General features: G+C 28.8%; 1 protein-coding gene and 1 non-coding gene across 4 annotated transcripts in view; one reads left to right on the top strand and one right to left on the bottom strand.

Moving 5' to 3' along the window:
- Positions 1 to 21,308, bottom strand: part of LOC142323820 (zinc finger CCHC domain-containing protein 8 homolog) — a 37,736-nt gene extending 16,428 nt beyond the window's left edge. The window contains exons 1-4 of one of the 3 annotated variants that reach the window (XM_075364072.1): positions 21,079 to 21,308; positions 8,253 to 8,444; positions 4,001 to 4,200; positions 2,178 to 2,389 (exon numbers count right to left, since the gene is read on the bottom strand). In XM_075364072.1, coding sequence (XP_075220187.1) covers positions 2,178 to 2,389; positions 4,001 to 4,200; positions 8,253 to 8,369 — 529 coding nt within the window. In that variant the 5' untranslated portion in view covers positions 8,370 to 8,444; positions 21,079 to 21,308. Of the gene's footprint in view, positions 1 to 2,177; positions 2,390 to 4,000; positions 4,201 to 4,652; positions 4,833 to 8,226; positions 8,445 to 15,717; positions 16,048 to 21,078 lie in introns of those variants that run through there. The other 2 variants (XM_075364071.1, XM_075364073.1) reach the window with 2 other exon arrangements.
- A 306-nt stretch (positions 21,309 to 21,614) lies between these two features.
- On the top strand, positions 21,615 to 21,721 carry LOC142324309 (U6 spliceosomal RNA). Its single transcript, XR_012756269.1, has one exon. It is a non-coding gene; the product is annotated as a U6 spliceosomal RNA (small nuclear RNA).
- The last annotated feature ends 3,551 nt before the right edge of the window (positions 21,722 to 25,272 follow it).

The following is a 25,272-nucleotide window of genomic DNA, read 5'->3' as shown; positions in this document are numbered from 1 at the left end:
AAAGAAGATGAATTTTTGCGAAGACATCTAGATCCACCATAAAAGAACCACACTTTGAAACATAGTTGGGAGCATCCCAGTTCTAAAGTCAAAATCATCAGGTAAAGTAATGCTAATTTCCTTTTCGCACGCTTCAAATTTATAGGATATTTTTAGAAAGGCAGCATACCATCAATAGCCAATAAACAGATACACAGTTGAAAATAAAGTGAAGCCTTTACAGCTAAAAAAAAAAAAGGGCATACCAAACTTAAGGTACAGACTTCACCCCATCAGTCTTCTCTTTGATTAGATCCCTCAATGGAGTTAAGTTTCATAGGAACAAAAAATAACAAATAATTTAAAAAAAAAAAATTTATGTAATCAGAAAACTGATACATTTCGACTAAGAATTCCTTCTGCTTGTTAAAAAAACTGGTAAAATGATTGTTTAAGTGTATGATTAGTTAGAGATTATGTTAAAAGTTAGGTAAGTTGTTATACACTCATAATAAAACTTATATTATATTACTGAAATGTTAAGTGTTGAAGATAAATTTGATGAAGAGGTATGAAATGGCAGAATCTTGCAAAAATAATTAGGCTGGTGGAATAGATAACAAGATGTCAAGTTTAACCATTTCACTGTAGAGAGGTGTGAAGATAAGAAAAATGCGAAAGACAAAATTAGAATACATAAGCAAAAAACTAGGGATGAATGTGGTAAATTCTTCAAGGTCTGTCAGGAAAGTAATGACATACTTTATTGTGAAGCGATTGAATGTTGCAGCGTGCTCTACCATCTGTCGGGATCGATGGTGATATAAGTCAACTATCGAGCAAGTGCTTGCTTAGTTGTCTCAGAGCTCTCAAATTGAAGGACGGGCGATCTTAAACCTCTGTTTTGTTTGGAACAAAAATTTGCGATCAAGTTTTGTGTGAAACTCGACAACTCTGCAGTGGAAACTTTTCCAGTGGTTCAACAGGCCTTCGGGGATGAGTGTTTATCACAAAGGCAAGTCTACAGATGGCACAAGGCATTTTTTGGAAGAGGTAAATGACAAAGCCTGTGTTGGATGCCATCAACCTCCTCCAACAAGACAAAAATGTGACTTGTGTGAAAGAACTTTTGCAAACAGACCGTCAAAAGAGTGTTCATATAATGGCAGACATGTTAAATATTCCAAAAACTATCATCCATGAGATTGTGACCAACGATTTGCATATGAGATGTGTGCATGAAGCTTGTCCAAGAATTTTCACTGACGACCAAAAATCTCGCCGAGGGGAAATCTGTCAAAACATTTTGGAAGTATGACCCCAAAACAAAGAGGCAAAGTGCGAGTGGCACACCTTGGATTCCCCTCCCCACAAGAAGGCTTGAATGAGCAAATCAAAGATTAAGACCATGCTCACTGTTTTGTGTGACATCAGGGGGATTGTCCACCGCGAGTTTGTACCTCCCGGGACAATTGTTAACTCTAAATTTTAAGTAGAGTCCTCAAAAAACAGAGCAAGGATCTGGCACGTCAGACCAGACATCAGCAGCGATTGGAAACTACACCCTGATGATGCGCCAGCTCACACTGCCTTTGCCGTGGCCAGCCACCCTACAGTTCTGACTTGGCTCATGCAGACTTCTTTTTGTTTCCCCGTTTGAAATTCCCCATGAAAGGACATTGTTACAGAACAATTGACGACATAAAAACCGGTTGTGAAATGGCTATAAATGCACTTCCTAAATAAACAGGCTTTCCAGGATGCCTTCGCAGATTGGAAATCCTACTGGCAAAGACGTATCAATGCAGGATGACAATATTTTGAAGAATTTTAATGTACAGATATTATTATTCTTATTATTACATAAATAAATCTTTTTTTTTTATACTTGTAGACTCTGTGACATTACTTTCTGGACAGACCTTGTATTTACCAGGTAAATACTATTTAATTAAAATATTAACATAAAACGAAGAGGAATTAAGATTTAACAAGTTCCTAAGGAAAATGTTCATCCACACTGGATGTGAAATGAACCCAGAGCCTCAGCATTATTGACAAGAATGCTAACTACCATAATTATGGGAAAACATCAAAAGTATTACAAAGTAAACAAAAATCTGTTACAATCATATGAAAGTTTAATTATTAAAATTTTAAATAAAAATTATTTTTTTAAATATTCATAACATACATACCATGGCCTTTGCTGTCAAACAATGTTATACCAGAATGTACAACCTTTGCCTCCTCTAACCAACCTGGTGGATATCCCAGAAGACGCATATTATAAATATGTCTAGGCAATTGATTTCCAGTTAACCCTAATGCTTTGCGTAAACTTCTACTTAAAATACCAGGTTTGAAATGATCATATTTTTGTTCATTATCCGTGTGATAACGACGTAATCTGAAAAAATCTCCAATTTTAATAAAGATATATGTTTATATAGAGTAGTGTGCAAATTAATCTGAACACAGGGAATTTTTTGTTTAGTTCTATATTGTGGATACACTACACTGCTAGACCACACCCATTAAGTTATCTGTGTAATGTTAGGTCACTGTTCTTTGGTTATTTAGCAATTTTTATGTTATAAACAATGTTTTAATGAAAGTTTATTTCAATTTTCATTACAAAACCTATGATTTTATAATGAAAATATTTTTGTTCTTTGTGTCTTTATTATATAACAATGGACATAACTCCAAGAAAGCATTCAAAAACTGTTCCTCTTTCTGTACATGCCAGTATGATACACAAATAGCTTCTGAGTGTGGTATTGGGCTAGAGACAGTGAAAGAAAGCTATATTAAAACAATTTAAAGAAACTGGTTCCTTTTCACCTCAAAAGAAAGGCAAATGCGGCCATAAAAGAAAAATTACTCCAACACAGGATCATTAGTGGGTAAAAGTAAACTTGATCCAAAATTATCTGCTGTGGAGCCAGTGGAACAGATTTACACATGACATCTGTTAGACACTGACTTCTTGCAGCTGGAGGGAAATCTCATTGGCCAGCTAAAAAGCATCTTTTAACTGCAGCAATGTGCAAAAAAAGAAAAAAAAGGCTCTTGTGGACCAAAACACATGCTAACTGGACAAAAGAAGACTGGAAAAATGTTTATGTTTATTTTATGACAAGTCACATTTTTATGTTCAGGGGCAAAGAGATCCATGTGTTAGAAACAGCAGATGGTATGTTGAAAAGTGAAGGATATATCAAGATACTGAAAGAAAGTGTTGTGATACAATTGTAAAACTAATTCCCACAAGGCAACGGAGTCTTCCAATAAGATTTTGAGCCAAATCACACTGCCAAAAAATTAAAAAAATTCTTTGAAGAACAAAAAAAGTGCTCCCATGGCCAGTCAACTCCCAGACTTAAACCCAATTGAAAATCTTTGGGCCAAAAAATGATTCAAAAATGAATTGTACCACAAAAATTGACTTCATTAAAGCAATAATATCGGTTTGGTTTCATGACAAAGAAATAAAGTGCGTAGTACACTTGTTGAATTTATGCTAAATCATCTACGTTAAGTGACTAAGAATAATTGAGGACATACTAATTACTAGATGCTCACAAATTGTAAAGGTATGATTTTCTTTTCTAAATAAAGTTATTTTTATTAAACAACATCTGTGTTCGGACTAATTTGCATGCTACTATATATATTTTTTATGTACTAATTGCATTCATAACAAAAGAAAACTGTATTACATTTACCATTTTTTAATCTAAATTGTGCTGGTTTATTAATAAATGAACAAAAAAAAAAACCTAATGGTAACAGCTAGAAAAAGACAACATAAAAAAAAGAAATTAGACATCACAAAACTATATTATGAGTCACAAGCCTATGAACCATTTTATGTAATCTAAATATCTTATTGTTAGCCATAAATAAGTACAAATACCAACACCATTAATACATATATAATAAAGTATTAAAAAAACGGAACAACTTCATTAAGCCACCCAACACAACACATAAATAATATAAAAAAATTACTCACCCATTTCTAAAAGGGCGACTATTCTTAAACTGCTGTCGATTACGTGCTAGATTCTCACGATTAACTGGTAATGTACACTCTCGATTACTGTGACCTGATCCTCCACAATTCCAACAGTTTGTGCCTGGTCGGTTTTTCTTACCTGCTTGTGACTGATCATCTACTTCTTTCACTGCATCTCCAACTAACTTATACTTGCTCTAAAAAGAAAAAACAAAGAAAAAATACATTCAATGTCATATTACTTTTACAGTACATTAGAACTCAGGAGTCCAATGTAAATTATAAATGTGCAGTGGATTTATATGTTCTTTACTTTAAAATGTTAATTACACTGAGCAATAATATATCACTGGATGTTTAGATCAGTCTGGAAGATTCTATAGCGCAGCATTACATCAACTGAAGAACTTAAGACTTGATTTCCTTCTTTCTTTAAGTATTTCAGGGGGACCTTCTACTAGTGCTTAAGGTGTGTGGTCTTAAAACAATACATTAAAATGGTTACGTTCATTTCTTCTGTAAACCAGCCTAAGCTAATCAGTTTGAGATGAAGGTTTCAATGGTTAGCATTAAAAAAAATAAACACTAAGTTATGAAATTGAACACATATCCTACTTGCCAAATGAACCTGCAGTGCTATTATACTTACAAAAATATTTTTTTTATTGATTAAGGATAACATCTTTAATATTATAGCAGACATCATGAATTCCACTTTCAACTGGTAGAGGGAAAAAGAGCCCTCAATTAATTTTGAGAAAACTGTCTTAGTCCTAAATAGATTAGCCCATCACGTTAACTCTAATTTAGAAAACCATCAGGAGTTGCCCTTGAATCAGATAAGAATATTAGATTAGTCCTATTCTAAAAATTAAATTCTTTGTTCATTAAATCAAATCAGACTTTTTAATTTTTAAAACAAAAGTTTCCACTGACATGAAAGAAATGAGCAAATCATTAATTTAATGATTTAATTTAATCATTTAATTTCCAAGTTGGAGATGTGATTTGTGGTGAGTTGGCTGAAAACTAGCTTAGTTTCAACCTACAAAAATGTACTATTTTTTCAGGCCAAGGTACTTACAATACTTAGATATTGCAGCTTGTATCTGAACATGGGATGTTTAAATCAACACATACATGTAGTTTCAGATGAGGTCATACTTATGACACAACTCTGGTTAATTTTCCTTTTCTTTCCTGATCTGGGAATGCAATAAATATTATTAGATCTCGCTTCACTCAATAATGTAGAGTTACACTGGATGCAAGGGTAGTGAATAGTTGAAGGAACAGAGTCAATTTTTGGCCAAGAACAGAGCAACAAAGATTCATTCTGATCCTTAACCTGTCAATGGATTTACACAAAATTCCATTAAAATTATTTTTAAAAAAGAAAATAAAACATCATAGAACAAAAACTTTAACAAAGTTTACTTTGTTAAATTTAGTAGGACTTTTTAATTCTATGAAGAGACTGAATTAAGTTAATTTTCTAACTGGGCATGATGTACTCTGAGCTCATTTTAAATTTAAAAAAAAAACTTTAAGAATAATTTTACAATTTTATTTTTAAGGTACTTTAAAGTTAATTAACTTAGGAAGAAAATATTTTAGAAAACAATCATGTCTTAAAAATACTTTTGAAATATCTTTGATTTGGACATTTTTGTATTAAAAAAAACTATGCAATGTTTCAGTTTTTAAATAACTTTCTTCAAATTTGTTAAATAATTTTATGAAAGCTAGATACACTGATATCCAAACAGATATTTTATAGAAGTGTGTACTTTTTTTTATAATTCTGCTGATTAATAAGTTAAAACTTTTTCTGACAGGAAATTTTCTAATCTTTCAAATAGTGAAATTTTATTAAAATAAAACTCTCAAAAAACTTTTTAAAAGTATTCAAAAAGTTTCCCTACTTTTACAGAAGTGTAAAAACAGTAATTTTTTTTAATTCAAAACTAATTTAATGCACGTTCATGACATATAATTACAGGCAAAATCAAATCGTATGAAAACCAATTTTATCCTCAATTTTAATTATATACTCCATTAATTTGTTTAAAATTAATATTTTCAGAGATATTTGCACTGTTAAATACATTTCATATTAATAATTGCAAATATATTATACATATTTAAATTTAAAGACCTAACCCTTTTCATTTTTTTTCTAAACCCTTAAAATATATATCCATATAAAGGATTTGTTTTCCTTACTACTACTGAAAGCTAACTTTTTACTGATTAACTAAAACATATTTACAGCAACTTTATACACATAAATATTTTATACTCATAATGATGATGATGCAAATCAAACATGGCTTTGAAAAAAGTTATTATTTTTAAAAATATTTTGTTAAGTGGTTAAAAATTAAAAAAAAATATGAATTTAAATTTATTAAGCGTTTTATTCTCATCCTCAGTTATAAAAGTTAAATAACAAAATATTAATAAAAGAAACATTAGTAAAACTCTTTCATTGAGGGAAGCAAATGTTTCAATGTATTAAAATTATAAATGCTATTTTTTATTGTAAAAATTAAAATAAAAACCTTAATTGCAGAGAATTTTATAAACTGTAAAGATGGTCTAAATCCTATTTTTGCTAAAATAATAGTTTTTGAAACTTTTGAAAAAATTTATCTCCTTTCACAAACTTCCAGTCATTCTAACTCTCCAGAATCCTAATAAATGAGTAAGAGTGAACATGTTGAACAAAAAAGTCAATAGCCCTTATTTATTTCCTAATTCAATATCTATACTTATTATCTACACTTAAACTATATATATATATATATATATATATACATATTGTACGAACATGTTATCATGATTTACAATAATTAGTACTATCATATTGCATAAGTTGCGGAAAAAAGTTGTTTCAACTAAGAATTTAAAACCAGGTAATAAAAAACAACTAAATATGAAACTTAGATAATTTTTTTTCTAATCTGTCATAGAACTAGTATTGATTAGATAATATTACAAATATAAAAAACAATATAGAAATAACCAAATACAAGTAAAGCAAACAACTATTTTTTTTTTTTTTTTTTGGTAAGGTCTTTTAATAAATAAATACTAGTTTTTATATAATCCTAACAAAGTTTTAATGTGGTAAAGAAGCTGCATCATGACAGTTTGACAGTGACTACTTTGTAGATGCACACAGTCTTCTTATACTCATAGACAAGCCACACACCATTAAATTAAGTTTATGTTTCTGAATATTAATCAATATCAACACTAAATTTATAATATACATATAACATGTGTAAAAAAACTTCTTGCTAACAGGAAAACAAATAAATTGCTAACTCTCTTACATAAAATATCTGTATCCCTATTCTAAAATATGGTTCCATCTGTTCGGTGACTTCAAAGAAGAGATTGAAGAAAAATACAGGTAACAGATGAAATTTTTAAAACGCATGTAAAAAATAAAAGAAGAGAGAACGAATAAGAAATGTTATAATAAGAGAAGACCTAGGAGGATTAGAGCAGTGCAGGATAAAATTGAATAGGGAGTATACTAAGATTATTTGAGCACTTTCAAAGATGTTAAGTGGATAAAACTTAAGCCTCCAATGTCTTTCTCCAGTATAACAAAGATATTTTAAATCGTGACATGATCACTGTAGAAATCAGCCACCAACAACCTTAACTAATCTGTAACTTGAAACATTACTACTGCATGCAGCAGATTGTAAAACTTCATTAAACTCTAGCGAAAAGGCCAAAATTCTAAAATTTACATCTATATTTACTAGTCATCACTAACCCAAGATGGTTGTCCATTTTTAGTTTCATCTGCATCTCTTGGCATTAAATATCTGAATCTATCTTGGTTTTTGGTCCTATCATTCATACGCTTCAAAAATCCATGAATTTTGTTACACCATATGATAAAAGGGTAAAAATAAATTTCACATCTGATTTCACGCTAAGCTTGCCATTCAACTGATTGAAAACAAGTTTAATGTTAAGTAATGTCCATAAACACAAACAGACTTCAATAGAATAGTGTGTAGTTTGCCAATCATAAAAGTAGATATTGCACAAGAATTTTGATGTATAAATCAACATGACGGAATATAGTATTTCAATCAAAATTTAACATCAACATACTGCCATAGTGAACACTGTTTTTCGTGACCTCATGATTTACACATATTATACTGACCTTTTTCCGTAATGCAAACACTTACCTAAATAATTTAAAATGCGAACAGACCTTGCAATCATAATCCGGAATAATATATCTATCATGCTTTCCAGAAGGTGTAGTACTAATTTCAAACCGTAAGAAATCTTCATCTCTACTTGAGCAACAAAAACTGTCTTCCTCCATTTCAAAAATGTAACCCCAACTTGTAATTTATATTGTTCTTACTAAATTATAATACCAAATATCTTCATTCTTAATCTGAAAAAAATTAATGTATAGTAAACTTTATGTAAAATAGTTTTTTACAATATGGAGTAGGAGTTATTTGTCTAATTACTAGCCTAAATCTAAAAACATCTGACAACCATCTCATATTTAAGAAAAATACTCTTTCAAATCAAATTTAAAAAAAATATACATTACTTTTAAAATTATTTAAATATAATTTATTTTCATCTGTAAAAAAGCCAATTTTTAACATTAATAAGGAGGCTTTACATAAATTTTAACATAAAGTAGAAACTAGATAATTTGTCACGTCCAAGACAGGATGGGTGATGAATTACAGAAATTGATGAATTATAGAAAATTCCTGTTGAAATACTCTCAATCAAAATAAAATAATTACTTAAAAAACAGTCAAAATCATTGAAATATGATCTTCAAAAACTGGTTATCAGGAGATATAATAAATACCCTTTCTCATTGGTATTCCTAGTTTGGTAGTATTTAATAAATATTGTTCATTTGTTAATTATTTTGTATTTATGCTAAATATATACATAAACCTATTTTCATGTAGACAATACTGCCAAACAATTAGAAATTCAAACTAAATGTATCACAGAAAAATGTATAATAATATATATAAGTAATATATAAATAGTTTTTTGAGCCATCTTTGATTAATTTATATTTCGCACCCGGTGATATTAATCAAAATGCAGGAGATATACACACATACCTAGATACATATAGATTTTTCAGAAATTTTCTTTTGGGACTCAAGAGTCGTGAAATGTTGACATTTGCAAAACACTAGAAATCAAAACTTTGGACCGATCTACATAATTTCTTTTTATATTTTTGCCTTATATACTAGCAACAGACCTGGTAAAGTAAAAATTTTTAGCATGATTCTTCTTTAACTTAATACTGGTGGTGTTAACAAACAAAATTAAATTTTATTAAAATGAAACTATCCATTCAAAAAATAAATTAATTAAATGTTTTAAAAAAGTAACTTAAATTTATGAAAACCTACACATTTCTGAACCTAAGATTTTATTGGTGACTTTTTTCTTAAAATGTTAGAAGGGACAGGCAATGGAAATATTAGACCAGCATCTATTTGGATTATTAGAGTGATCCTTAAGCAAGCCTGACATTTTTGTCAAGTAGCACTTTAGTTCATGGATGAAATACAATTTTGTAATCAAAAACCTAATCTAACCATATATACTAGTGAACAGTAAATCTTTAATCTAAAATGTACTCATCAGACCCTGCACAGTATTCAGATGTACTGAAGGATAGTGGGGTATGGAAGCCCACTGCATAAAAGACCTTGAAGCTTTGCTGTTTATTTGGAAGATATTATTTCTCTCATGCCACAGTTCCTAAGTGGGTAGATTGTTATTTCCCATTATTACCCTTCTCTTTATCTTTGATCCACTAGATTTTATCTTTGTATGATTTGATAAAGGGCAAACTACTGCGTAGTGTGGGGGGGGGGAGTTTCATTAACAATAGCTACAGGCTACATAATCTGTTTAAAATGAAAACATAAATTTGTATTACGTTCTTTACATCATACAAAAAAGTATCTATGCTAAATATACACATAAACCTATTTTCATGTAGGCAATACTGCCGAACACTTAGAAATTCCAGCTAAATGTATCACAGACAAAATGTAATACATGACAGATGATAAATTAAGAATAAGTCAATTTTAATACGACTGATGCAATGGTTTTAGGCATATTCAATAAACTTGATATAAGATATATAAGTATTACGCAAATATTATGTTAAAAATAACTAAAACAGAATATTAAAAAAAATATTATAAAAACATTTTAGGCAGATTGAGATCTCCTAATTGTAAAGATCACAACCACAGTTTACCCTGTACAAAACAAACATTTCTATAATTTACTGCCAGAACTAATTAACAACGTTGGTAATTGGAGATCAAGAAACCCCCATTGTTTTAAGAATGTCAAATACTTCTGGTTAAGTACTTAGCCAATACAAACATGTGGATGACTTAAAAAAAGTCTTAAAACAATTTTTAAGACTAAAATTTGTAATTGGATCTGCAAACTGAGAAAAAAAAGACAAAGATTTTACTGCTAAAAATATTCGAGTACACCCAATACTAGAAAGCCTCACTAACATAAAAATAGTATTTTTGCCTTCAAATATTTCTGCAAAGCTAAAACCAATGGATCAAGACATCCATTATTAACTTCAGATGTTTAAGTTATAAAAGAAGAAAATTGGTTTGGTCAATCATAATATGAAGCCAAAAGCTGTGTTACACATTCATACAAATGTTTTTTTTTTTTTAATCTAGACCAAACATTCTCGAAGTGGGTGATAACCCCTTGTGAGTACTGGTGGCCTTCAGGGGATGGCGGTAGAAGGCCCATGGAAAATTGGGGGTGTTCAGGCAGTCGAATGGATGATTAAAAAAAAAAAGGCAAAAATTATGTTTTCCAGATATTTCAAACTAAAATTAAATACCTACTACACTAGTACAAAAAATTAAAGGGACACATATATTTTATGGTAAAAAATTAATTGTTTTTTATCTACTTTGCAACCAAGTGGCTTAGAGACGAATAAAAATAAAATTAAAGCTTTAATACTCTATTTTTTGACAGTATATTTAAGATTTTGATAAAAATACTTCCCAATATGATAAAATATGCTTTTTAATTTCTCTCTTTTAAAATGTAAGTTTCAACACAGAAATAGGATATGCCACATTTAAAAACAATAATTGCAATTGCTATTTTTAAGCATATAAACAGCAACTGCAATTATAATTTTTAACAGATGGTAAGTTTAACAATTTTGGGGGACGCTAGAAAATTTTTGATTCTCAATGTGGGTGAAAGAGTTTGATAATCAATGATCTAGACGAACTAGTTGACGCAAAAACATAAAGATTTGTAAAAACCTGATATCCCATGTTTAACATAATCATTATAACTTCCCTTTTAATACAAATTATAAAACAATTTCTATGATTATTTTATAATGACTGCTTAAAATACTGCTACTACTACTAGTATATTGGCTATTAGTGACTCTTATTGAATGTATACTAACTATGTAATCTGCTGAAAATTAACTCTTAATTTAAAAAAGAAAAAATTACATGAACAGCTTCAAAAACAATAAAAGAATGTATATCACATCAGAGAATAATAACTAAAATTTCTCTCTACTTATTACCCTTTACATATTGAACCCATAATAAAAGACAAGATTTTTTCCATCACACATGAACAGAAACTTAAATATGAAAACAAAACTACACATAAAATTTTAATCAATATACAATTATATTTTCTATGAGTGAATGTATTCCCATTTCAAATTGTGAAGTAAACAATAAAATTAATTTTTAACAATTTGAACTTAATAAAATGTATAGTGCATCTACCCAATAATATTTACAAATCTTCCATTTATTTGATACCTTTTACTGTCCCATTTACTGATATCAAACACGGATGCTAATTAATCAACATATAGATCACATGGAAAAAGCCAGACGATAATGTATAGCATCAGATAGTTTATATCAAGGTTAAGCAAAGATTTAGAAATCAACTCTTGGACTTCAAAACATATGCACGGGCAGAAAATGATAGCAACCGTAATTTAGCGATTATGAAACTTTAGATTGGTGTTTAAAAACATGAAGAAATGGTGTCAGATGAATCAGTGTAATTAAGAAAAGCTTGAAGAAGAGGAGGTAAAGAAGATTATTCGGGAGAACACTGTGAGAGGTCAGAGTAAAAATGAGAAGGTAGAAAATATAGAAGAATGGGAGAATGTTAAAAAGGAAATTCTTAAATCAGCAGAAGTGACCTTAGGTAGAACAAGAGAACTGGTAGAAGGCCTTGGATAACAGAAGATACACTGCAGCTGATGGATGAGGGTAGAAAGTATAAGAATGCTAGTAATGAAGAAGGTAAAAGGAACTATCGACAATTAAGGAAGTGCAAATTAGCAAAATAAGAGTGGATTAAATAAAAGTGTTCAGGAGTGTAAAGAGAAATTGCCATTGGTAAAATAGACTGAGCATACAGGAAAGTTAAGGAAAATTTTGTGGTACAAAAGTTAAAATCTAATAATGGATTAAAGATGGTACACCGATTTGTAACTCAAAAGAAAAGGTTGATAGGTGGGTGGAATATACTGAAGAGTTATATGGAGGAAATGAATTAGAAACTCATGTAATAGAGGAAGAGGAAGTCAAAGAGGATGAAAAGGGAGATACAATACTGAGATCTGAATTTAATAGAGAATTAAAAGATTTAATAACAGAAAAACTCCTGGGATACCTGCAGAATTACTGTGCAGTGCTGGTGAAGAAGCGATAGATTATACACACTAGTGTCGAATATTTACGAAAAAAGAGTGTTATTGTGATGATACCAATGAAAGCTGGAGTAGGTAAATGTGAAGAGTACAGAAGAATTAGCTTAACTACTCATGCATAAAAAATTTTAACTAGAATTCTGTACAGAATAATTGAGAGGAGAGTGGAGTGTTAGGAGAAGACCTATTTGGTTTCAGGAAAAGTATAGTGACAAGGGAAGCAATTTTAGTGCTCAGATTAATAGTAGAAGGAAGATTAAAGAAAAACAAACCAACATGCTTGGCATTTATGGACTTAGAAAAGGCATTTGATAATATAGAGTGGAATAAAATGTTCAGTATTAATAAAAATTAGTGTTCAAGTATAGAGATAAAAGAACAATTGCTAACATTTACAACAACCAAACTGCAACAGTAACAATCGAACATCATAAGAAAGAAGCAGTAATAAAAAAGGGAGTCCGACAAGGATGTTCCCTATCCCTATTACTTTTTAATCTTTACATAGAACTAGCAGTTAATGATGTTAAAGAACAGACTAGACCCAGATTAATAGTGCAAGGTGAAAAGATAAAAATGCTACAATTTGCTGATGATATAGTAAGTTTAGCTGAGAGTAAAAAAGATTTAGAAGAAACAATGAATGGCATGGATGAATCCCTATGCAAGAACTACCGCATGAAAATAAAAAAGAACACAATGAAAGTAATGAAATGTGGTAGAAATAATGTAGATGGACCACTGAATATAAAAACAGGAAGAGAAAAGATTATGGAGATAGAAGAATTTTATTATTTGGGAAGTAGAATTACTAAAGATGGACGAAGCAGGAGCGATATAAAATAACGAATAGCACAAGCGAAACGAGCCTTCAGTAAGAAATATAATTTGTTTACATCAAAAATTAATTAAACGTCAGGAAAACGTTTTTGAAAGAATATGTTTGGAGTATAGCTTTATATGGAAATGAAACTTGGACGATCAAATTATCTGAGAAAAACAGATTAGAAGCTTTTGAAATTTGATGATATAGGAGAATGTTAAAAATCAGATGGGTGGATAAAATGACAAAGAGGTGCTGCAAGAAACTGATAAAGAAAGAAGCATTTGGAAAAATCTAGCTAAAAGAAGAGACAGACTTGTAGGCCATATCTTATGGCATCCTGGAATAGTCTCGCTTTGGTATTGGATGGACAGGTAGATGGGAAAAAAGTTGTATAGGCAGACATTTGGAATATGGGAAAAAAATTGTTAGGGATGTAAGATGTAACAGGTATACTGAAATGAAATGACTAGCACTAGATAGGGAATCTCGGAGAGCTGCATCAAACCAGTCAAATGGCTTAAGACAAATAAAAATAGATCACTATCTTTTTCAATTATGATAATAATCGATTATATTACTTTTGATTCCATTGCCATAAATGATAAACTCATCCATATGACAGCTACAACAATGTACTAGCACTGTCTGCTTCTATATGGTCAAGGATTGCTTAACATTATAAGGAATTCCTGAATCATGTCACACGATTGAAATTTAAGTACAGTACACTCTTTGACAGATCCATATTTCATTGCCATTAACAAGAGGATTAACAAATTTATATATTGGAGAGATGTCAAGGTTATTCTGGTTTGCTTTTTCTTGTCTTTTTTAAGACAATAGCAGAAAAACCCATTTGGTACAAATTCTTTTGTATCAAAAACAAATACAAACCATCCATTCCATTTTGTGAAGGAGGGCATGGAACTATATAAAATGAGTTGTACAACCCACAAATGGTTTTCAGGTCTTACAAATTTCATTGCCAATTGTGACTTCAGTTCTACCACAACAAACAACAAGTAAGAATAAACTTTGTTGTAAAACTTCAATCTTTTTTTCATTTAGCATGAATTTTCTCATATTTCATGCTCTTCAAACATTACTTCCCTGTCAATTTTTGTAGGACAAACATTTTCTATTTGTTGACACATTTAAGATGCTATAATGACTAACATAACATAATGTATTAACATTCTTTAATTTATAGGTGGCCCTGGTGTATTAAACTTCTACAATTGTAAAGAAAAACAACTAAACAAAACATTAATTTTCAATAGAATTCACAATAGAAAATAAGTTCAATGATCACTTGACTCAAGCCTGTAATACAAAGAAAACCAACCACTTCGTTTCTTACCAGGATTGGATTGTGCCTATCAACAATACTCTTGTTATTGGATTTTCTGTCACAGATACTGCCATGTTAATCATAAAATCTAAATATCAGAAAAAGTGAAGGACAGAAAGGTCCTTTTCTTTAGTATGTTTCTATCTAAAAATTATACTCTCCAGGTAAAATTCGGCAGGTCTCTTTAGGATTCTTCTAACAAAAACTTAAAAATGCCAGCCCAACAAGCACTGCATGTATGTACGGTATTTAATAATATAGACTCCTCGTTAACTAAATGACAGGTTTTTGTGATGCACTGATATACGCATGTTTTATCTGAATAAGTCAATAACCACTAGGTGGAATTTGATCAGATTATGATCACTACCATAATACTGTCACCAATCAAATTTACATATAAACAGAAAAGAAAACGTTATTTCGCATAAAAATTGAGTCTTAATAGTATAAATGCAATATATTTAAGGTTAGTTTTTTCTAGGCTTCATAGAATAGTTGATACATTTAAAAACCTACCTCCAACCCTGTTTTTGACTACCTAATAACATCAAAATTAATAACTAATGATATCAAGACTTCTGTATAAAGTATACTTTTTATTGTTAAGCACATACGAAAGAAAATCGGGGGAAAAAATTAACGCGCAAATGATACATTCATTATATTATACAATACTACAGTATAAAACTAATAACAGTTACTATGAATAAAGTAAAATTAAAACTTACTTAAGAAAAGCAAATACCCTTTGTCTTCACAAAATACGTAGAAACTGCAACAATACGAATTTCCAAACATCCACTAAATACTAAAATCTGTTAGGAAAATGGCGGTAGTTGTTATACTTTAAAACGAGACGTTTGCAGAATATTAACAAAGTGAAAGCTTATGTAATAAAAAAAAAAGAACGAATATAGATAAATCGGCTACAGCTATGATTACATTTCCGAAAAACTAATTACGAGAAAGTGAAAAAAAAAACGGCATACAATTATATATCTTAAACAGTTCCCATTAGAACCAGTACACTTAAAACTAATTATGATCCTACCGTAATTTAGATTAACTACAAGTTCGAATCATATGGATGGGTGCCATATGGATGGTGACGGTTTTACATAAACCTTGTTTTAAACACAAAATAAATGCTATGCTGAAAATTCCATTAATAATGAATAATTTTCTAATGACCATATAAACGAATGTGTCGTTAAACAAATATTTTGTTCGATTATATAGAAAATTTTACAAATAAACCGAAAGAATTTTAGAACTACTACGAGTTAAAATAAAATTAAGTTCATAGAAACATAGGTCTTTCCATTATTAGAAAATATCTTAAAACCTAATCAATAATTAAAAAGAAATATTACATAAACCTGATACTAAATAATTTTTGTTTTAGTTGAAAAATACATGGTAATATTACCTTACATATTTTTCTACCAGGTTTCGATCTGTTTTTGTTAATCAGGTCAAATATCTTACAACTCGTCCTATCTTATTTAATTTTTCCATTTATTTATATTTAATATTGTTTCTAGTTATCTTCCAATATTGAAAATACTTTTTTTACAATTTAAAATTATAACAGATTTTTTCTGACTTATTTAGGTTTTGTTTTTAATGTAAGTCAGATTTCTTAAAATCTTCATGTTCATTAAACGCGCTTTACAAACATTTTTACAATTAAACTGGAATTTAATATTTTCTTTACAAATTCTGTTGCAAAATTTTATTTGTTGACCGTCAATTTAATGAAACATAAAAAAATGCGTTTTGCGATGGCAGTTTTTTGTTTTATGATAATATTCTCAAAAATTACTAGCAATATAGTGTACTGGGACCTGTTTTATTCAAGTTTTCAAAACCATATGAAACTATAAAATTTAAATAAGTCTTTTTACTAGTTTCCATATGGTTTCATTTTGCCCATGAGCAGAAATCAGGTGGTATTTTTCACAAACCTTTAAAGCATTTACAGAGCTTTTTCCTTTATTTTCACTAGTAGAATATCACAATAATTTTTTTAATTTCTTTGTGAAATACTGTGTATATACAACAATTTAATGTTTTTTCTAGGTAAATTAACAATTGTTATGTAGCTGGACAAACAGTATATTTATCCTTGTTTATAAAATAAAAGAAACTGGACTAAAGACTACACAAAATACTATTTCCATTGGTATTAATGAAATTAAAATAAGTGTTTATTAAAAATTATGTATCATTTTTTATAATCCCAGTTGAATCACTGCCCATTAGAGTAATCAGAGTAGGAAGTATGAATGGTTTGTACACTTTTTGAAGCTTTCACTTATTATTTTGATTATATAGAAATAATAAACCATAGTTTTTAGTTAGCAGTTAGTTTTGATTTATAACAAGGGTAAAAATAATGGTTTTTATACATAATACAATAGTTACATAAAAATAGTTTATTTGTTTGTTTATGTATAATATACATTAGCTTCATTATATATAAAGAGTACTTCACAAAGAAATTGAAAAAAATTTCTGGATGTATTCTAAAAGTGAAGAAGATAAAGGAAAATGCTCATAAATGCTTCACTTCTGATTTATGATATAAATTTCACTCTGATTTCTGCTCATGGGCAAAATGAAATCACATTAAAACCCTATAAAAAAGTTAAATTAATATTTAAATTTGATAGTTTCATTGACTTTGACAAACTGAATAAATCAGGTCCCAGTAATATACCTCCAGTAACGTTTGAGATTATTATAAAACAAAAAAAATTGGTGTCACAAAACACAATTTTTTATAGTAATTATTGATTATAGTATTATATTGATATGCCACCTATGTTTCACTTTTTTCAATAACTTTTGTTTAAGAAGTTGTATATAATTAATGTAAACTACTTATAATTAATATATTTAATGTTAATAAGATGAGGTTAGCAAGCAAAGTAAGCATTAGATTATATTGATATCATACAAAGTTCAGTACACAGAATCATTATAGTTATGTTACCACCTTACTACGCTAATATATTAAACTAAAACAAACAAGTACACTATCAGTATTTGTTATAATAGCTAAGACATGTAGATAAAACCACAATACACAGCAAACAGCATGGCACCCAGGTAACTGAAAAGTACCTTTTTTATTTTACATGTAGAATAAGCTTCATTATATTGCCAGTAAAAAAAAAATTCTAGGAAACGTTTTGTAAGGCGCGTCTAATGAACATGAAAATTTTAAGATTTATATGTATTAGAAACAAAACCGAAATAAGAAAGAAAAAGTTTTACATTATAATTTTAAATCGAAACAAGAATCTTTTCAAAATATTTAGAAACAAAATCAAATATTAAAACAAATAAAACAAAAAATTAAATAAGACTAGTTTAATAGCATTACTTAAATTTCATTATGTTATGTTCAAAATATTAAGAAATAAAAATTCATTATTTAGAAATAATTATGAAAAATAAATTAGAGAAATTTTTATTTTGTAATTTTGAACTATTTACAGGTGATAAACAATAACTGATATTCATGTACTACATTTTAAGAGTTTTTTATGCTTTCCTTATGATAATGACATTAATTTTTGGTGTTTTACAATAATTATATCAAAACTGACTAAACATACCATTAAATTTACTCATTAATCTATTCTAATAATTTCAACATAGCTTCATTTTACCCTTGCAGCATGATCACAGCAAAATATTATGCTAGTTATTACTCAGAAAAGTTCAAACCTAAATTCAATTTTTTGAAAACGCATAAAATGTAATAAAGTTTTAATTTTTAAGTTAATAAACTTGAAATAACAGAGAAAAAATAATTACTTGTAAAAAAAAATACTAGTTGAGAAGATGATAAAAAAAAAAATCTAATTCTGAAAGTAAAACAAAGATTAATCTTCACAAACTACTTTTCAACTTTAGACTATCCATGAAGAAATAAATGTACATATGTTTTTAACATCATACAGGTCAAAATATTCATAGAAAAAACATAAAAATATGGATCTTAGAATACTTGGTTGTCCAGAAATAGCTAAAAACACATCTTCTACATTTATATTCCAAATAAGACAAAACAGTGTTCCAGCGCTGTGGTCATGCAAAAAGTGATTTCAATTGTACTCTGAACAATCTAATAAAATGGGTCACATAGCTATATCTTAATTACTAATTGACATTTTCGAACATTTTTCTTTTAAATTAGTTCTTTATTTTTTAAGAGATAAATAAATAATTTTATTAATAAACTTTATAAACAAATTTTTCCTACTGCAAAAGTTATGAAATACTTTGCCATTTTTTTTTTTTAATAAGTTAATAGCACTTGACAACAACAAAAAAACTAGTATAGTATACAAGAATACTAAGGTAGATGGACTTAATAATAATTAGTAAAAGAAACAAACGAAAATTAAGAAAAGTAAGCATGCTATTGGTTTTCTGAAGAACGTGCAAAAACAAAATTTCTACCCTATTTTAATCATGTCTTATCACATGAGGTTAAACTATGAAAAAAGAATTTATCTACTTTGTAAATAAACGGAAATGTACTTCCATGAGATCATCTGCGACTCTTGCCATATAAACTCAATCAAAGAACTGAAAGATTTTCTAAAATTATCTTCTGGTATCATTAATAAACTTTAATAAAAAAACTATAGTTTTTTTAATAATTTTTTCTTCAATTATTCTATTTTGTAAACTCATTAACTTTTAATAATTCTGGATTTATTGGAATAAATTTGAAATTTGTATATTTTTGTGAAAATTTTATTTACATTTAAAAAAAAATCACATTTAATTATTTGTAATACATGTATGTATTAACTACACATTATACTAACACTGCTAAATTTAAAGGATCTATACTACAGTGAACAAGTGTTTAGTAAATATTCTCTAAAGAAACTTAACCAACAAAAATATTAATATCAATCAGACCAGCACTTCTTGATAGATTTTGACCAAATAATGTAATACCGTAAGATATTACAACCCACCAGGTTGGTCTAGTTATGAATTCATTATCGCAAATCAGCTGATTTTGAAGTCAAGAATTCCAAGGTTCAAATCCTAGTATTGGTTACTTTTATACAGATTTGAATACTAAATTGGAGATACCGGTGTTCTTTTTTGTTTGGGTTTCAATAACCATACACAGCTCAGGACTGGTCGACCTGATAATGTACAAGGCTACACTTCATTTTTATATCATCCCCAAGAAATACCTTAAGGTGGTTCCAGAGGCTAAACGGTAAAAAAATGAAGGTAAGGTACAGATTCTTCAAAATTTACATTATCAGGGTGAATTAAGGAGAAATAATTAGCCTATAATCAGACTTGAATAGATTTTTCATTATTCACAAAAAATTTTCATTTTGATTGCTTCAGTTTACCAATCTACTTCAGTAATTTATAAGTTTATCCTGATCAGTCTAACTTAAAATACTTGCAATCGAACATATATAAAAGATTTTAGGTTAAACTGAGAACATGTTTATTGAAAATTAAATTTATAAGATGCTTTCAATTTAATGGAACTATAATTCTTTAATCCTCAATTGTTGACAATAAATAACAATATCTTAAGTTTGATTAATCAAATACTCTATACATTTATTATAAACTAACCCTGGAGATGACAATACTATATAAATTTATTTTGTTTGGAATGATAAACCAAGCTCTTTTTAAAGGAATCTAATAAGACTACAGGGTTAAAGACAAATTCCTATTTTTAATTTAGAATTAATCATATTACTTAAACTGTTGATTAATTACTAAATATTTTTATTTTATAGTACTACAACTGTAATAGCATACTATTAAGGTTACAACCACAATTATGTCAAATTTACTTTGCAACTAAATAAACAGTATTATATTACTTTATTTCATATACAATATATCTGTTTCTTTTTCATCTAAAACCTAACTTGAAATACTTTAATCAATATAATATTCATCATTTTGTCCGCTAAAATAGGTAGTTAAGTATCATCCCTATAACAGCATTTATCAACAAAAATTAAATACAAATAAACGAAAACAATTTTAAGAAAATACAGTAAACTAAAAATTACCTGAGTCTTTCTTAAAATATTACTGTTTTAGTAGTAATATTTCTCACACACATTTATAAGCATTCTGTATATTTAACAGAAAAAAACTCGTACGAGATAGATGATTTATCTTACATTACACGCAATGAATGGAATTCCACCCGCGTTAAACGACATCATAATTATACAAGATAAACATCACGAATAAAAAAGATAATCCTCAACAAAACTTTTACTAGCAGCTGATTATCAACATGTCGAAAAGCACCCTCTCTAGCAAGAACAAAACGAACTAAAACATCAAACACGTAACTTAAGTCAAACTTTTTGAGAGAGGTTTGCTACTTTAAACCAATAATATTGATCAAATCTGAAGTAAATCTAAAATTTTACTATTTATTAATACGTAAAATTTTTTTTACTTTTAGGTAATTATAATAAAACTTCAAATAATTTTAGTTGTTTTGAGAAAAAGAATGCTTAAATATTAGAACAGCCACAATGACAATAATTTACAATTTTGAGAGTTATATAGTAAAATTTCCGGTAGCTTGTTTGTACTTGCTTCGGCAGTACATATACTAAAATTGGAACGATACAGAGAAGATTAGCATGGCCCCTGCGCAAGGATGACACGCAAAATCGTGAAGCGTTCCACATTTTTTGCATTCCACATTTATAATGAATGCCATTATTTTATATCAGTATTATAAGATAAAATAACAGTATGATAGTGAATTTTTTTAAACTATGTAACGGAAAAAACAGTTAATATTCATTATGAAGCAAAACATCTTCTAGTCCCTTTATTATTACTATTGATAAGATTTTAAAAGTTAAAATCTGAATATATCAGATTCAAACAAATGAAATACAACTGTCCTTTTTAGTGCCTTTTATGTTACGTTAAGAAAAGAGATTAACATTTTTTTCTTAATCTATGCTTCTATCAAGAATTGTTTTATTAATCTTAAAGGAATTGAACAATACAGATTAATTCTGTTTTTTTAATTGATGAAGGATTTAAATGCTCAATCTCAGTTATTTTCACTTAATTTATTGTTCTCATAAATATACAATTATCATCCCTAAAACTGATTAAAACTTAAATTTACTGTGATTAGTCAATTTTGTATTAAGAAGACAATGAATTGAAATTTTATCCCAAAGAATTTTATTTTTTTACATTTATTTAATAGCATACATAACTTTTTGCCAATATAGTCCTTAATTTTTTAACAATTTTTTTTCAAGCATTCTGATACTATAAAACATTACTATAAAACATCAGTTTTGTATAGTAAATGGCTGTTCTTGATTAAAACTATGCATCCCTTTTCTAGTTAACTTAATGTTAATTTAAATATTTTTAATAAATTTCAACAATTTTTCCTTAATAAAATCATAATAAAGCAAATGACATCTAGCATCTTAGGTTGGTTTTTTCATGCAATCTTATTTTTATCTTTCCTGACAGTATTTACCAACTATATTTCCTTATTTTACTAATCAGGCACATAAATATATAACACATCAATTTAATGTGTTCTTCAAATTAAAAACATATGATTTAAAAATATATACAATTACTACTAAAATAAACCAATAACATGTGTTTCTTTTTCATGTCTTAACCTATCATTTTTATTTGTGTGTATGTGCATAAATGTACATTTTTCTTACAAAATAATTTTTATTTATTTTACAAATTACTGATACAAAGAATGCCTAAAACAGGGATAAATAATAATTTATTGATGTCAATGAGACTAGATTTAAAAGTAATAACAGAAATTTCATCAGACATATTATCATGGTGTGGAAATAGTTCACTTGTTGATTCATGGAGATTTCCTAAAAGAAATGTTGGATTTTATTTTCCAGATAATGAGACCATAGACAATTCAAAACCTAACTATTTAGAAGATCAGTATATTGTGTTGTTAGAGAGTTTGTATGAAAGGCAAGGCTGAGTAAGAACTATTAAATATCCTGAAAATTTACTTATTAATTTTAAATTTATAATTACAGAATAACTGAGGAATAAATGAAGACCTATTTTCAATCACACAAAGGAAATCCAAGATTTTATGTATTTTATAAAAGAAAATGCAGATGAAAGAGATTGCATTTTAAACAAATCTGGAAAAATTTGCTTAAGAAGACATTCGAAGTAAAAACACTACAATCAAAGAGTTAATATCTTTCATGTAAAATATTTATTCATCATTTTTAATATTTATTTTCAACATATCCAATTTTTTTTTGTCTCAGTCGTTTGACTGGTTTGATGTAGCTCTCCAAGATTCCCTATCTAGTGATAGTCGTTTCATTTCGGTATACCCCCTACACCCTACATCCCTAACAATTTGTTTTGCATATTCCAAACATTGCCTGCCTGCACAATTTTTTCCTTCTACCTGTCCCACCAATATTAAAGCAACTATTCCAGAATACCTTAATATGTGGCCTATAAGTCTGTCCATTCTTTTAACTATATGTTTCCAACTGCTTCTTTCTTCATTGATTTGCCGCAACCCCTCTTCATTTGTCACTTTATCCACCCATCTGATTTTTAACATTCTCCATCATTTCAAAAGCTTATAATCTTTTCTTCTCAGATACTCTTATCGTCCAAGTTTCACTTCCATATAAAGCTATGCTCCAAATATATACTTACAAAAATCTTTTCCTGACATTTAAATTAATTTTTGATGTAAACAAATTATATTTCTGACTGAAGGCTCGTTTTGCCTGTGCTATTCGGCATTTTATATTACTCCTGCTTCGTCCATCTTTAGTAACTCTACTTCCCAAATAACAGAATTCTTCCTCCGTAATCTTTTCTCTTCCTATTTTTACGTTCAGTGGTCCATCTTCGTTATTTCTACTACATTTCATTACTTTTGTTTTGTTCTTGTTTATTTTCATGCGGTAGTTCTTGGATAGGGATTCATCCATGCCTTTCATTGTTTCTTCTAAATCTTTTTTTACTCTCAGCTAAAATTACTATATCATCAGCAAATTGTAGCATTTTTATCTTTTCGCCTTGAACTATTACTCCGGATCTAAGTTGTTTTTTAACATCATTAACTGATAGTTCTATGTAAAGATTAAAAAGTAACGGGGATAGGGAACATCCTTGTTGGACTCCCTTTCTTATTACGGCTTCTTTCTTATGTTCTTCAAATATTAATGTTGCTGTTTGGTTCCTGTAAATGTTAGCAATCGTTCTTCTATCTCTGTATATGAACCCTAATTTTTTTTAAATGCTCAATATTTTATCCAGTTTATGTTATCGAATGCCTTTTCTAGGTCTATAAATGCCAAGTATGTTGGTTTGTTTTTCTTTAATCTTCCTTCTACTATTAATCTGAGCTCTAAAATTGCTTCCCTTATCCCTATACTTTTCCTGAAACCAAACTGGGTCTTCTCCTAACACTTCTTCCACTCTCTTCTCAAATATTCTGCACAGAATTCTAGTTAAGATTTTTTATGCATGGCTAGTTGAGCTAACTGTTCCGTATTCTTCACATGTATCTGCTCCTGCTTTCTTTAGTATCATGACTATAACACTTTTTAAAGTCTGACAGAACTTCCCCTTTTTCATAAAAATTACACATCAGTTTGTATCTAATCTATCAATCGCTTCCTCACCTGCACTGCACAGGAATTTTACAGGTATTCCGTCTATTCCAGGAGCCTTTCTGCCATTCAAATCTGTTAATGCTCTCTTAAATTCAGATCTCAGTATTGTTTCTCCCCTTTCATCCTCTTCGACTTCCTCTTCTTTCTCTATAACACCATTTTCTAATTCATTTCCTCCACATAACTCTTCAATATATTCCACCCACCTTTCGACTTTGCCTTTCGTATTATAAATTGGTGTACCATCTTTGTTTAACGCATTATTAGATTTTAATTTATATACCCCAAAATTTTCCGTAACTTTCCTGTATGCTCCTTCTATTTTACCAATGTTCATTTCTCTTTCCACTTCTGAACACTTTTCTTTCATCCACTCTTCTTTCGCTAGTTTGCACTTCCTGTTTATAGTATTTCTTTTGTCGATAGTTCCTTTTACTTTCTTCATCATTAGCATTCTTATATTTTCTGCATTCATCCATCAGCTGCAATATATTGTCTGAAATCCAAGGTTTTCTACCAGTTCTCTTTGTTCCGCCTAAGTTCACTTCTGCTGATTTAAGAATTTCC

Source organism: Lycorma delicatula, chromosome 4 (genome assembly GCF_047948215.1).
Source record: "Lycorma delicatula isolate Av1 chromosome 4, ASM4794821v1, whole genome shotgun sequence".
NCBI classification, from domain to species: domain Eukaryota; kingdom Metazoa; phylum Arthropoda; class Insecta; order Hemiptera; family Fulgoridae; genus Lycorma; species Lycorma delicatula.
This window is presented reverse-complemented; position numbering and strand designations above follow the sequence as displayed.